This window comes from Solanum lycopersicum, chromosome 6 (genome assembly GCF_036512215.1).
Source record: "Solanum lycopersicum chromosome 6, SLM_r2.1".
NCBI lineage: Eukaryota > Viridiplantae > Streptophyta > Magnoliopsida > Solanales > Solanaceae > Solanum > Solanum lycopersicum.
The window spans coordinates 45,848,553-45,864,804 of record NC_090805.1 but is presented as its reverse complement, the minus strand read 5'-3'; the positions used below and the strand labels follow the sequence as shown (position 1 = coordinate 45,864,804).

At 33.5% G+C, this 16,252-nt stretch overlaps 2 protein-coding genes across 2 annotated transcripts; one reads left to right on the top strand and one right to left on the bottom strand.

Annotated features, from left to right (window-relative positions):
* Window positions 1–3,896: 3,896 nt before the first annotated feature.
* LOC101258868 (pentatricopeptide repeat-containing protein At5g61400) lies at window positions 3,897–7,026 on the bottom strand. Its single transcript, XM_010324268.4, has one exon. It carries the CDS (start codon window positions 6,589–6,591, stop codon window positions 4,573–4,575), a length of 2,019 nt encoding a protein of 672 aa, XP_010322570.1. The 5' UTR covers window positions 6,592–7,026; the 3' UTR covers window positions 3,897–4,572.
* A 119-nt stretch (window positions 7,027–7,145) lies between these two features.
* Window positions 7,146–15,833, top strand: LOC101259163 (two-component response regulator-like APRR1). The gene is made up of 6 exons (XM_004242127.5): window positions 7,146–10,396; window positions 11,511–11,672; window positions 11,760–11,893; window positions 12,276–12,455; window positions 13,471–13,567; window positions 14,351–15,833. Exons 1-6 carry the CDS (start codon window positions 10,258–10,260, stop codon window positions 15,274–15,276), a joined length of 1,638 nt encoding a protein of 545 aa, XP_004242175.1. The 5' UTR covers window positions 7,146–10,257; the 3' UTR covers window positions 15,277–15,833.
* Window positions 15,834–16,252: the final 419 nt, after the last annotated feature.

The following is a 16,252-nucleotide window of genomic DNA, read 5'->3' as shown; positions in this document are numbered from 1 at the left end:
CAACAAAAAATTTCAAGTCAACCTCATCCTAATCAACCAAACTATATTTTGTCAAAAAATGTATTCCATTCTTCAAAATCGAATCGAAATCGATAGTTTAAACTAAAAAAAAGTTATTGGTTTTGCGTTTTGATAACAATCTGATTTATTTATTATCAAGTTTTTCAATTTTTAACGGTTTTAAATTTTTTCTTAACGGGTTAATTGATAACGCGATAATATGTTTGATAATTATATTTAAACCATTTTGTATATAAAGTCCTTGACTTAGAGTTTGGTTTTCTACTTTTATTTTTGATTGTCCCAAACTCTTGGTTATTCCGTCATGTAAAAGTATTTGTTTTTAAAAAAGATGTAACTTGTGAACTCATGTGCATGGTTCATTTGGTTAGTCACCTTGTTTTTAAGTGATTTTATATTTTTTTTGTTAAGTCTTGACAGTTAAACGACAACCGAACTAATAATGATCAATAACTGATAAGTCAATATTTTAATGGTTCTATAACGGTTTAACATCTCTAACTAATAATCAATAAGTCAAACCGATAAACTTCAAAATCGAACCATATCAATCGAAATGCAAACATTTTAATTTGTTTCTTTTTTTTTAAAGCTAAGCTTTATTTTTAATTTTTTACACAATATATTTAAGTTCACTCTATTAAAAGATATAATATATTTTATATATTTTAAGTTGAAATAATAAAATTTATTTTAATGACTAATCAAATTAAAATTGAACAAATAAATTGAATCGAGGAAGTATTATATATCCACTTCGATATGAGATGTGACTTGTAATTTTCTTAATCTCTCTCTTTGTGATAGTCAAAGACTTTCAAGTATTTTACATGTCATATAGTAATATTTTCCACACACAAAAGAAATGGTTGTGGACATTTTGTTATTTTAATGTCTAGAAAAAAAAAAGAGGAGGAAAACAACTTTTGTTTCATAAAGTTTTTTATTATGATCATTTGCTCCCACTAAGCATGGAACAAAACAAGTTACAAAAATATGTGTCATTTTAACTAAAAGTATATCAAATTAATTGGAAAGATAAATTAACTAATATCACCACCTATGTTATACTTCATCAAGTTTATACCCAAATAAATGTTTTTTTAATATATATGTTAAAAAAGTCAGATTAGGCGAATTAAAATCTCAATCACACTATTTTACTATTTTTCATCATTACTTTTTTTTTTGGATGATACTCTTCATTATTACTATTCTTACATTAACAAAGACCAATCAATCCTAAATAATAAACAAATCTAAATAAGATAAGATAAGACGACTTAGATTCAATCTCGTCATGTTTAGCTTCGTCCTACCTTGTCTTGCCCGCTCTACCCTATACCACTTGTATTATCTCAAAATATCACAACGTGTGAGGACTTATCTACTTCATCAAATTTATATTCAATCAAATATTAATTTTTAATATAATGTTAATAGAGGTTAAATCAAGCGAGTTAAAATCTTAATCACGCTATTTTACTCTTTATAATTTACTATTACTACTTAACAAAGACGAAATCAATCCTAAATAATAAACAAATCTAAACAAAGTAAGATAAGACGATTTTAAATCACTCTCGTCCTGTTTTGCTTCGTCCTACCTTGTCCCCGCCCTCTCTATCCTATACCGCTTATATTGTCTTGAAATATCACAACGTGTGAGTACTTATAATCTACTTCATCAAATTTATACCTAATCAAATATTAATTTTTAATATAATATTAATAGAGGTTAAATCAAGTGAGTTAAAATCTCAATCACGCTATTTTACTCTTCATAATTTATTGTTACTACCTAACAGAGACGAATCAATTCTAAATAATAAAAAAATCTAAACAAGGTAAGATAAGACGATTTAAATTCACTTTCGTCCTGTTTCACTTCGTCCTACCTTGTCCTAAATTTACTCTCGTCCTGTTTCACTTTGTCCTACCTTGTCTCGCCCCGCTCTATCCTATACCGCTTATATTATCTCAAAATATCATAGCCATGAGGACTTATCTACTTCATTAAATTTATACCTAATCAAATATTTAGTTTTAATATAATGTTAATAGAGGTTGAATCAAGCAAGTTAAAATCTCAATCACGCTATTTTACTCTTCATAATTTACTATTACTATCTACCTAAGACGATGTCGATCATAAGTAATAAACAAATCTAAATAAGATAAAACGATTTAAATTAACTCTCGTCTTGTTCTGCTTCGTCCTACCTTGTCCGCCCCGCTCTACCCTATACCACTTATATCATCTCAAAATATCACAATCGTGTGAGGACTTATCTACTTTCAAAGTGTGTGCCAGAATCCCTAATTATAAAACAGTGAATTTTAGGTAGCATTAGATTTTTACACATGTCAATTTGTTAATTAACTTTTGGGACAAACATTCTATTGTGACGCCACAATATATTCTTATTTTTTGTCATACTCACCCCACTACTGATTATTATTATTTTTCAATAAAAAATACACGATTACAATCTGTTGGCTGATATACAAGGAACAATATAATAAATATTCGTTTTCGTCACAATGAAAACAGTGTTAAAGATTCTTCTTCGTTTAAATCATTAGATAAGAACATATGAGGTACATACAAAAAGAAATAATACTCAATTACTAACAAAAAATCCATTTCAACCAAACATTTACTAAATTCTTATAGAATATACACTGATTTCCCTAAACAATGGAATATTCTTTTAAATTTCAATTCGTATGACGTTAAGTTCACCGAGTATGAAAACCGAGTATGAAATTCAAGAAAAAAAAAATTAATACTTGATGTTCAAATATGTTATAATATTTATGTGATTATAAGTCTTTCAAAATGTGTGATCTTAAAATTGTCATACTATATTTTTGTACGAATATAAAATTTGATATATTTATCATGAGACGTAAACGAAAAGATTAGAAAATATTTCTTTAGGAAGTAACGGACTAACAAGAAAATAATCTCTTTTTGGGATGTGGAGTATATATTTTGCTTGTTTACTACCATCAATTGATCTATATATCAATTTTGCCAAAAGTAACCATATTTATTATAGAAAAAAGTTAACCTCCCGATGTCACCATATATATATATATATATATATATATATATGATAAATATAGAATTGAGAAGTGCACGTTACATACATTAATCCTAAGATAATGAACAAAATTTGTCGATATGCTGTTCTTTTACTTTTATATATTTATTTCAAGATTTGAATTTTGGAATCTATAGCATTTTTTTAATTTAAATTTCTCAAGATCTTTCTATGATTTAACTTAAATTTAAGAAAAAGAGATGTGGATTTTAAAATGAAGAAAAAAATGACTTGAATATCCACTTGGATTATCATATAGAATGTTATGACTTGTATCTGCATTTTTTAATTTTGGAGAATTTTCTACCAATCATGAGGGCTCACGTCAAACAATTCTCCATATATTTAAACACTAAAATATTATTGGGTTTAATAAAATATGTTATCAAACATTTTCACGTCTTCCCTATTATATATATCGTTATGTCGACATTGACAATTGACATAATCAAAAACCAATTAATTAAATTTATAGTATAATGAGTAATATCCATCCCCAATTTGATAGGGCTCCACCTAAATGGAATTCATATATCCATAAGAAACTAAGAAATTACTATCAAACTTCTTTATAACTACATCATTTGTTCAGATAATTTTTTGGCTGCATAGAAACATATAATATAATAAAATATATTATAGAGGATTATTATAGAAAGTTCTGATTATAATTAGTTAGTTAAGATTGGATAAAGTCGTTTTAATCTTTTTTTTTCTTTTGTGGGACTTGAATCTGTATGTATATACTATGTGAAACTAGCCAACTAGGAGAGGAACTACAGTATATTCAAACAGATCTTAGAAGTTAGAAGCATATCACAAAGAACTCCAACCCAAAGAAACATGAATGGAAGTATCTAGTAATTTACACCTGCGCGCGCTTAGCTTCAAAATCAGCTCTAGCTGCACATACTTGAATAGGAGTTGTATTTGTTTGAAACTTACAACAATGCCTGGACACTTTTTGCAGTTATGAAGTTGCATCATCAAGATGTATGGTTTTCTCCTTGAATTGTAAGACCAAAACTTGATGCTAAAACAACTTAGGCCAGGAGGCTCGCAGTCATGTTGCCTGCAGTGAAATGACATTTCGCGTTTCCTGCCTCTTATTGATTGTGCATATAGCATCAGACAACTCTTTCAATACCGGGTCCAGCTTCTCCATATCCTCTGCGAGATAATGGCCATTGGAAACTATAAATTTTGCTGCAGATGTAATCCGAGGGGACACTTGAGCTTTGGTGATGCTCCAATCCAGAAGTTTGAGGTTGCTCACTTCAGTTGCTCTTCGCTCTTTTCCCTAACTGCAAAATCGATAGCTCCCCAGAGATACTCATCTATAATCAGCACAACTCAAAAAGCTGGTGCAACTCAGAAGATACTGAATTTTACGGACAAGGATGCCTCTAACAGAATAATTAGTTAAGTCAACAGGGAACTGCTATTTACAGGATCCTGGAGGTTTTGCATTAGGAGATGCTCCGGAACAAACTAAACCTAAATCTTTTAATTCCTCATAACACTTCCGAGTTGAACTGAGATCAACCATGTCTCGGTACCCCTTGAGCAAGATCTTGTACATGACAAGATTAGGCATAAAACCAGTCTTTAACATATCTGCCTTTAGCATCATGACATGAGTTATGTGCCTGGCCTCGAAATGACGTTGTATCATCATGGCATAAGTGGATAAATCTGGATACAGACCATTGCGTCGTAGATCCACGAAAAACTTATTGGCTTTGAAATACTGCCCATCTTTGCATAGACCATGGATTAACGCAGAATAAGTAACATTATTAGGGAAAGAAAGAACACCATTACTGCAGTCTACTTCGACTCCTATAGATCCAGAACTGCTTATTTTCAAGAAAAAATTGATTGCGTCACTAATCATTCCATTCTTGAGAAATCCATCAACCAAACAAGTAAAAGTCAAAGCGTTAGGAGCAACTCCAGCCTCCGCCATCTCCTTATGAAGCCTTAGAGCAGCTATTGTGTTTCCTTTTTTGAAATGACCATCAATCAATGCTGTATAAGCAACCACATCAGGCTTCAAGCCTTTAATAATCATTTCGGTATAGACACCCATTGCAGCTTCTAGATCCCCTATCTTACCAAAACCATCTATCAATACAGAGAAAGTGACTACATTGGGCTGGACACCTTTCTCTATCATATGAGAACACAATGCCAAAGCCTTGTCCATATTTCTGTCCTTGCAATACCTATCAATCAGCTGATTGTAAATCACAGAGTTCACGACGACCCCTGCAGCGTCCATTTTAAGCAAAAACCTCTCAGCTTCGTCTACTTTCCCCAGCTTACAATAACCTTTTATCAGTGTACCATAAGTCACAACATCCGGAGAAATACCAAACTTTTCCATCTCAGAATGCATCTCTAGTGCGGTTGACATATCATACCAATTACAACAGCCATCAATCAGACAATTATAGATAAGTAAATTGGGACCTACCCCAAACTTTACCATACATGCTAATAAATTTCTTGCTGTTATTACTTCACCCACTTTACAAAGCGGATCGATCAAGGTACCAAAAGTAACAACATTTGGAAGAATTCCATGCTTCAACATATTTTGATAAAGTTGAAAGGCTCTTCCAGTATCAGCCTTCTTGCTATAGCCATCCATTAGAGTATTATAAGTGCAAAGATTAGGCATAACTCCCATCTCCCACATCTTGCTGAACATGCTTTCAGCTTCCTGTATCTTATTCTGATTGCAAAACCCACGAATCATAGTGGTATATGTCACAATATTTGGTTGAATTCCTTTCTCAGCCATTTCATCATATAGCGTTTTAGCTTTCAAAATCTCACCTTTAAGACAGCATGCATCAATCAATACTCCATATGTCACCACACTAGGACATAACCCAAAGGATAGCATATTCCTATACATACCCCACATGAATTCAAACTTACCCATTTTTACATACCCATGTAAAAGAGCATTACAAGCATGTAAAGGAGGCAACTTTCCCATCTTTTGGTACACCCAGTAAGCGTCATCAACAAAACCCATTTCAGATAACGCAATAATCAACACCCCAAACACATTACAGCTAGACCCAGAGTCTATTTTACCTAGATCATTGAAAACTAAAGAACAAACCTTTCTGGGGTTGCTGTTTTTTCTAAGATTTTCAATGAGTCGTTTTATCAAACACCTGGCGTCAAGATACAATCTTGCTCGGGTTAAATAATGAATAATGGCTGAGTGTAATGTAAGATCCTTTGTTGGGTCTGTTTTTACAATTGCTGAATCGTAAAGCCGCATGGCTTCGCTGCAGTTCTTGGCATTGAGAATCGCGGCGGATGAAGAAGGGGAAGTTGAAAATGGCAACGCTACAATGGTTCTTGAAATGACTGGGGACTTTATGCTGAAAAGGGTTTTCAAGTTCTGAGAAGAATACTTCGACATTGCTGCTTCCATATCTACATCTCCATTACTTGTTCTGCTTTTAGTACTTTCTTCTGCTAATAATCATGGTAGTCACTCTTTTAATCAATATTTGAAATATGATGTCTGTGATAAAATAATTAAATCATTTTATATTTATCAATCAAACAAACCCCATAAACAATTTTAAACTATATTTCCCCACTTCATCAAATTACACAGTTTTTTTCGATTTATTCATCTCATAGTTCAAAACGAACTAGAAAATCCAAATTCATGGGATTAGAGATAGGTTAGATATTTGGGCATGGACAACATGGCCAATAATATGTAAATCGAGAATAATGATAGGTATATCTCGTGTATATATGTAAATAAAATGGACTTTGGGTCTAACTCGACCTAAAAATTCAGATCATGAAATGAGAATTGCTCGAGAAAATGAAGGGCAACACCTTATTATCCATCAACCAAATACAGGCTATTCTAACATGATCATCTAAAATAAGTTAAGTTCTCTCTTTATTCATATCTGTACAAGTGATTTTGCTTAATATCATTTTGTTACAAACTAGAAATGATTTTTTTTTCTTTTTTGATAACCGTTTTAACTAATTTCAACAAGTGTCACCTCCAACTAGCAATAGGTATGTATCTAAGTCACCTAATGTTTTGAACCTTAGAGTTCTTAATCAACTTCATTAACCACCGGATCTCGTCCTTGGGTGCTTAATAAAAACGTAAATGATTTTGCTTCTACTTGTTCTTTTCTTGTGTGCTGTTGCTAGTTTAAATGTAAGGACATGGTCAAGTGAAGATTCATATAACCAACAACATGATGAAATTGAAACATTATTGCATATGTATATAGTTTGATAATGTTGTGCTTATAACATCCATCATCTTATAATGCAGTTTGTGCATGGAAAAGTACATACACATGTTTTTGCTAATCAGAATCTTCGTCTAAATATTTCTAATTTTGATCATCAGTGATCATAAAGTCAATCCTCAAAAGTTTTCATCACCAGTGTCCACAACATTAGAAGTAAAGTAAGTGAATGATTTTGCATAGATACGTTTGCTTTAGATCAGTTGATTATATTGTGTTTCTTTGAATTTCAGATTGATTAGTATTAGATTAGGTATGATACTCCCATCACGATATGTTAAGTGCGATAATATTGATTCACTTTTTCCCTTTTCTGTATTATTTATAGAATATCTGCATAATTAATACATGATTAACTTAATTGATTCCCCCGGAGAAAAGAGAAATTTCCTAATTAAGCTCGTCATTAGGTAAGTGACATGATACAACAGCAACTAGCCTAGCTATTACTATCTCTTAGTAAAACTAATTGAGAGAGGAATATGTTATATAAATTCATGATTTTTTATAAATCCAAAAAGATTTTAAACATAGCTGACTTGTTTATACATGTGACTATACAAAAATATTTAATTTTGTTTCCATCAGAAAATAACAATCATGTTTATGCCAATATCAATATATGCATAATATATACTTAAAATTTTTATTTTATAAGAAACACATGTTTGATATGTGACAGTTGGAAAAAGTAAGTGGGGGAGACGTGTCAATAAAAGGCAAAAAGGACGGTTTTTTAATTTTTTTCCCAACAAAATTAAACCAATGAGAGAAAACACATAGATATTTGTTGCCGCTTACGTGTCGGCTACACATAAATCAACTCTTCTTTTCACTATTGTAGCTCAAAAGTGCCATTATTTTTCCTTTCTAATTAAAATTAATTTAATTTTTAAAAAATATATATTGTTTTAAATAAAATAATTTATCGCCATATAAATAATTAAGGGAAAAGGGTTAAAATTACTTTTTAATTTTATTTTATTGGTTGATTTTGTCTCTGCCGTTAAAAGTCCATCGTTAATAAACTCAACAAATATACCCCTTCTTGAACGGAAACCCCCAAATCAGTTGAAATTATCCGATTTTTATTGAAACTATCCAAAAAGAAATTTAACCCAAACTAAGACCGACCCACTAAACTAAACAAAACCCATCACAAATTAACCCATTTCCAATCATCTTCATCTCAGTGTTCTCACCCTTTTTCTCAATGTTCTTGGTTAAGTACCCAAAGAACACACAATATTTATTATAGCTAACACATAAATCGTACACTGTCTATTAAAAGCAATCAAAAAGACTTCAAATTGTTTGTTGAAAGTTGTCAAGGCTTTAACAACTGTCCTATGACCACATCAGTAGCATGACTCATCAAAATTAGTAGTTTTTTTGGACATTCTGATTCGACACCATTGATGGGTACTACTACTTCATTCTTGCTAACATCCCATCTTCTCTCAACCCAACTTCACAATTAACATCGACAGAGGTAAACACACAAATGAAATTTTTTTCCCCCAATGAACTGAAGAATAACTCTTCTAATGCTTAAAAAACTATAATTTTTACGACTATTCAAACTAAATACAGGACAGTGATGGCTTCTTCTCATGGATCAAAAACAAAAAGAGCCCAAATTAAATACAGATCTACAGTATAGCTGCTCTTATTGAGTTATCAAACGCAAAAACCCCAATTTGGATACAAATTTAAAGGAGTTGACAGATTCTTGAGTCACATAAGAAGACTGTATCATTCTTAAAATTTTGAAGATGATAATTTGTGGCAAATATCAAGTTTAAACAAGTTTAATATATATTATAAAGATAAATTTATTCTTCAAATATAATACAAGTTTTAATGATAGGACAATACATTTATCACACATTTTAATATACTCATAATACAATGTGATAATTTTTTACCAAACAAACATAATATATTTCAAAAACAATTATAATTCAAATATATTGCATACATAATTACTTTTAATACATATTACAGATTTATCACAATATTGTTATAAATGGTAATAAACAAAAAAATATCGCTAAAAATCAGTAATTATTTTTAAAAATATATTTATTCATGTAATTTTTCCAAAAATATATTTATTGAGTTTATTAATGACAGAAGTAAAAATAACGATAAAGTTAAAATCAACCAATTAAGGAATAATTTTAAACCCTTTCCCAATAATCAAAGTGCTATCTTATATCGTAACTCTTAAAGTTCTTTTTTCACACGGAAACATCATTTTTACAATTAATGCTATTAGCCAGACGACACCAAATTCTACCAAAAAGACTAATCTTTTTTCTGACCGACTCAGCTGTCTGCATGGACTTTTTGTTAATTCTTTAATTTAATAAGATACGAGAACTCACTGAGTGGCAGAAAAATTACATCGCTACCGTGCACCGATTTTGCTAACGTGCGCCGACCAGTCCGTCAACGGGGATATATTACGTTTATATTTTGATTGGTGATTCCGAGTTCCGACCGGTATATATCGGTCGGCGGCTGACTTGGTGAAACAGAAATGGCCGAAGTTTCTAGATTGATTGCTCTGCTTTCTTGTTGTACCGTGCTCAGTGTAACCGTCTGTTGCTAAATGAATTGGATTGGATGACTACGTGATCAGCAAGATGATGCTGTGCTGAACTGACAGCCATAACTTTAATTATTGTAGTTTTTTGATCCCTGTAGTGGAGCGGGAAGTAATAGTAATGGAAGTTCTTCAATAACAGTTTTGGGAGAGCTAGGGTTGTATTAGAACCCTAATTTTTATTTTTTTTTGTGTAATGGTTATGGAGAAGAATGAGACTGTGAGGACAGGGGATGGGTTTATTGACAGGAGTAAAGTTAGGATTTTGCTGTGTGATAGCGATGCCAAAAGCTCGGAGGAAGTTTTTACTCTCTTGTGCAAATGTTCTTATCAAGGTAATATCCAATTCTTATGATTAATTCACATTCTGGTGTTTGTAGTTTCTGAATTGGTTTTTATATGATAAAATTCAGATTGCTAATTGATATCATTTGCTTGAGCTTGCCTTCTTTTGTTAATGCATCTTTTGTTTGACAAATAGCCCCCTGTGAATTGTGTGAAAGTAGGATACTTCAATTTCGGGGGTCAGAGAGTTTTAAGCACCTTAGGCGCTCTTCAGAGTGTGATTTCTTTGACTTGAATTTAAGTTTGAAGCATGAGATAATTATCAAAAAAAAAAAAAAGTTTGAAGCATGAGATTGATTTCCATGTATTTTGTTACTTCTCCTATCGGCCTGTCTTTTGTCATTTTAGGGGGAATAAGTGTTCTTTCTATTCGAATCCGATGGGTCGTCAACACAGGAATGTGGTGCATTTTGGGACTTATTGTTTACACATTGCATAGAGACAATTTCTAAAGGATATACTTAAAATTCTCAAATAATATCTTTCTGGGACGAGTCATGTTTTAGAGCACAGTAAGCTTCACAAACCGTTGTAGTTCTCCCACAAATTCTATTCGTTTTTGAATAACCTATGATCCATTATGATAGCAATAGAAGATTCTCATCTTTAACTTATTGCGGAGTTTTATTTTATTTGTTTATCTTGATAACGATGTGTCTATGCTAACTGATCACCTCTTATCAGCAAAGCAAGTAGCTAGGTTGCTAGGCAGATGAGAAAAATTCACCTTGTGTCACCTTTGTTGGGATATGAACCTTGGTTTTCAAGGTCTTTACTCTAGATTTTTGTTTGAATATGGGGGAAGTTTAGTTTTGCAACTTGTTAGAGGTTCAATATCCAGAGTTCTTCTCCTCCCCTTCCCTCCCAAAACCCGGAGAAAAACAATAGAAAAAATGCATGAAGGAGAAAAAATGAAAAACGTATAATGGAAGAAAACCTTAAGGGGGGAAAATTGGGGATTAGGGGCGGCTGAGAGGAGTTGATGTTAGTAAGTTACTCTTGTTTTCTGATGTTAGTTCAATCTTCAGTTGCTTGCTACACAGTAGTACTAGACTCAGCTTTTTAATGAGCCTACGACTAATTGTGATGATTGTTGCATTGCAGTGATATCAGTGAGGTCACCCAGACAGGTGATTGATGCATTGAATGCAGAAGGACCTCATATCGATCTCATCCTTTCAGAAGTTGACCTTCCTATGTCTAAAGGATTTAAGATGTTGAAGCACATTATGAGGGATAAGCAGTTGCGACACATTCCAGTGATCAGTAAGCTTAAGTTTCTGTAAATTGCACATTCCAGTGAAATGTACTTATGAGTGTGGTCAAAGATACTGTTTCATTTTCTTTTTGTAGTGATGTCATCGCAAGATGAAGTCTCTATTGTTATTAAGTGCCTGAAATTTGGAGCCGCTGACTACCTGGTAAAGCCTCTCAGAACTAATGAGCTATTGAACTTGTGGACACACATGTGGAGAAGAAGGAGAATGGCACGTACTTATTCAATCACTTAATCTTTTCTCTGTTTTATTGTTTGCTTTTCAATATCTTTTTATTTTTACTTGAAATATTTATTTATAGCAAGGATATCTGGAAATTTAAGGCAGGGAAGCATGACAGAGACTAGTATAAACAAATCTTTGATGAATATCTTTTCTCTCATCGGTCTAAATATATTTATTGTTACTTGTTCTAATATGAATGGAAACAGTGTTTGAACCCTCACCCAATTTTTGTTGTTTATTTTTGTGTTATTTAGGCTGCATGTGAAGGAAGTTCTCCTTGTACCACTTTTTGATGTTGGTGTTCTTCAAATATTCTATGTCAACATCTCCACAATAATCATTTTATATTTCTCTGTTTCGTGTACAGCTCGGACTAGTAGAGAAGAACATCATAAATTATGACTTTAATCTGGTCGTATCAGAGCCCAGTGATCCCAACACAAATAGCACTACTCTTTTCTCGGATGATACCGATGATAAGTCATGGAAGTGTGTTAATCCAGAAATATGTCCCTCTACTATGCTGCAAGAAGAAGCAAGATGCAAGGTGGAAAAGCAAGTTCTTTTGAAGTTACTTTTGAAAGCGTTTCTAGCACATTCATGTAATCACCAAAATTTAAGTTGCTAATATCATTGATGAATGCTATCTCATGACTTGTTCTTTCGGGATCTTAAAATTTGGCTTTTTGGTAGTTCCTTATTACATCAGGGAGGAGAGGGAAAGGGGAGGGGGGGGGGGGAGGTTTCGACTCTAATAATGGGATTTGAATCCTCCACCTACAATGTGGAAGGCAGGGTGCTCACCAACGTAGCTGCCCCCCAATCCCTTGGTGTTAGAAACCTCAAAGTGCAAGCTTCGGCACTTAAGACCTGAGAGTTGAAACTTGAGCTGAAATCATATATGAAGTGGTAGTATGACTTTTTTTTTGTGACTTTCCTAGAGGGGGATGGTGTTAACTGTTAACATATTAATACCTGCAATCTACAGGTTGGACACACTGCTTTTTCCTCTATATTAACTGAGAAAATTTGTTGACCTTTACTGAATTCAGCCGGTTCATATTTCATTGCTAGTCGTACGTTCTTATAATAGGGTTAGCCGGTGAGGGAATTTTCATTAAAAATGAATGTTCTGAGGTGTTTGTGGATAGTACTCAAAGACTTATTATCAGAAAAAAAAAAACTTAAGACTTCTAATACAAATTGCAGTAACTTGCGATTCTGATATCCCAACACATGGGTGGTACCTTTTATTGGTAGCAGCACCAGGCTCTCCTTGAGTTATACTAGTGAGAAGTTATGTTTTGTAGCTACAGATAATAAATGCACCTTTTGTATAAATTGCTGTAATTTGCAGTTCTATTGTCCCAATACCTGGATAGTACATTCTATTTTGAGCAGCAATCTCCAAGTGCTCCTTAGTCCAAAATGTATTAGTGACAGATCATGTTCTGTAGCTACAGATGACAAATGTTCTTTGGCAAAAGTTGCTTCTTATCAAACATTGTTGAACTAACATGTGTCTCTTGTGCGTTTATTATCTGTCATTTCTATGTTTTCAGTCTAATGCTTCAACTGATGCTGCTCCCATAGAGACTGCGGTTGTAGTTCCATTTGAACATCCGCCTAATGCACCAGGAACTGATGATCAAAGCACAGGTCAGTGGTTCACATGATTTTGAAACTCTTAATGGAAGTATTTATCTAAAACTACATGTCGTTAGTTGATGAAGATGAGGACAATCTTCATCCAGAAAACAAATAAGTAAATCATTATCACTGAAAAGGACATTATTGCATTTGGATAATATAATCTTATCTTCCACTTTGTCATGTTTACTCGACCCTATAAGATAGAGAATGCAACAGTATATTTGAAGGAAAAAAAAGTAGTAATAAGTAATGAGTATTCAGCTTGTTGGAAGTGGTGGTGAGTGAGATTTTCTTTTGACTGTTATCTAAGTTTCTAGGAACTTTGAGTATTTTCCCTGTTGCTTCTGCATTTGAACTTTCATTGTTTATACTATTTAGAAGTTACAAGGCATTCCTAAGGAAGCTAAGCATGAATAAGAAAGCAGAAGTAAGCTTTATGTTGCATGTAGATTTGGCATATATACATGCAAAATCAAAAGTACTCGATGTGCTCCATGTGAAGCATATTAGAGCAGTTATGAAGTTCTTGTTTACTGATGTAGAAATGCCTGTACATAGTGAAGTGTTGTAAGCAACTTGATGGTAGTCTCTCTGTTCCGTGTGTTCTTGTTTTATTTGGATTATAATCACGTGAAACTAAATTCTTGTGTCAGTTAATTAACAGGTTCTAAAATTGATTACTAGGTGATATGTCTTGCTTTACATGCTTAAAGATGAATACTTTCTGAGAGATGCAACTTTTCTATATCTTCAAATGAGTTTCAACTGACATATGCATATGTTTAACAGGAGAAATTTCACTATTTCCTAAGAAGAGTGAATTGAGGATAGGTGAGTCTTCCGCCTTTTCTACATATGTCAAGTCAAGCTTGCCGAAAAGCACTGGCCAAAGCCCAACCTCTATCCGTGGAAGTGTGCCTCAGCAATTGGGGATTGAAGAAAACACTTCATTGGGAGGACATGAACACATTGATTCGAACATACAAGTCACTGGAGATGTAGAAAGTCACTTGCAAGGTGATGGCTATGACAATATTCCAACGTCTTTTACTATCGAGAGGTCATGTACTCCCCCTTTATCACAGGAATTTCCACACCACTGGAACTCAAAAATGGAGGAATTCTCTCAGGTGCATATGCATCTCAAAAATGAGGCTCAGCATGATGTTTCCAGTTTTCATGCACAAACTCCTTATCCCTATTATATTTCAGGAGTAATGAATCAAGTCATGATGCCGTCAACTCAAATATATCACGAGAGCCTGCAACATCTCCATAATCATGCTAATTCAGCTATGTTGCCTCAATACAATTATATGCCGCAATATCCTCATATGCATGGAATATCATCATATCCTTTCTACCCGATCGGCATGTGCTTACAACCAGGTCAATTGCCAGCAGCACATCCATGGCATTCGTTTGGCAGTTCATCTTCTGCCGAAATCAAGGTGAGCAAAGTTGATCTTAGAGAGACAGCTTTGATGAAGTTCAGACAAAAGAGAAAGGAAAGATGTTTTGACAAGAAGATTAGGTATATTAACCGGAAGCAAGTAGCAGAGCAGAGACCGCGTTTGAGGGGACAGTTTGTAAGGAAGGTCAATGGTGTGAATGTAGATGTCAATGGGCAGCCTTCTTCAGCAGGCAATGACGATGTTGAAGAAGAGGAAGTACAAATAGAATATGTGGATTCTTCACACGAGGATGATCTGTGAACATGTCAGTTGATTGCAACTTTGTGATAGTTCTCTTGTATTATCAGAATTCCCTGGGACGGAGATGTACTATAGCTCATGGATGAATGCAGAATAACGCCTTGATCTACATGCTCACAAATGGCACAAGCTTGCTTTCAGCTGCCAATCAAAGGCACCTGCGATCTACATGCAGCATCGGGGTGCAATGAGATTGACCTGCTCCCTATCGCTTTCATTCCTGTGATTTTGAGCTTTAAGTGGATACTCTTGAGAGCACCCTGGACATGAGATCTCATGTGTGGCAGGTACTATGGTTTTGCCATGTTATGTTATGTCCCTGGAAGTAAAAGTTGTTAGATCCATGTTCGAACGAGGGAAGTAGAGCCACAATGCACTTTGACAGTGCAAAAAAGTAACGAGATCACTGTGACATTCCCCCTGAGGGAAGTTTCATGAAGTTTACCATATGAAATTAAATGTAATAGACTGATCATATAGTAATCTTCTGACACTTTGTTGTAATGATTAAGTTCATAATGCAACATGTTATTCAGCAGTTGGCGTTACCAAACAAATGGTTAGTAACTATTTTTAAAATATCGTAATAACAACATAGAATAAACTATTAGCAGGAGAAATAAGATGCAATTTACTGATTTATATATGCAAGAATGAAATCAGCGTATGAAGGCACGTTAAATGATTCTTATATAAATAATTGGTTTCATTGTACATTGAAGTATATTCCAAGCCATCTAAAAGGGTCTATCTTTTCCATCAGCAAGCAACAAGAGAAAAGCCAAAAACATTGCTAGGGTTCTCATTGTTAATCATGTTATCTATTTTTTCACGTCTTTGGTAATGTGCCTTCTTTACACCAACCTCCCCCCACCCCCACCATAGTCTGTCTTGTTAAATACAAAGTTAAGCCAACTAATACTTGATATATTTTGGATATCACAAGGACAAAACTAACAATGAGCCCAAACAAAAC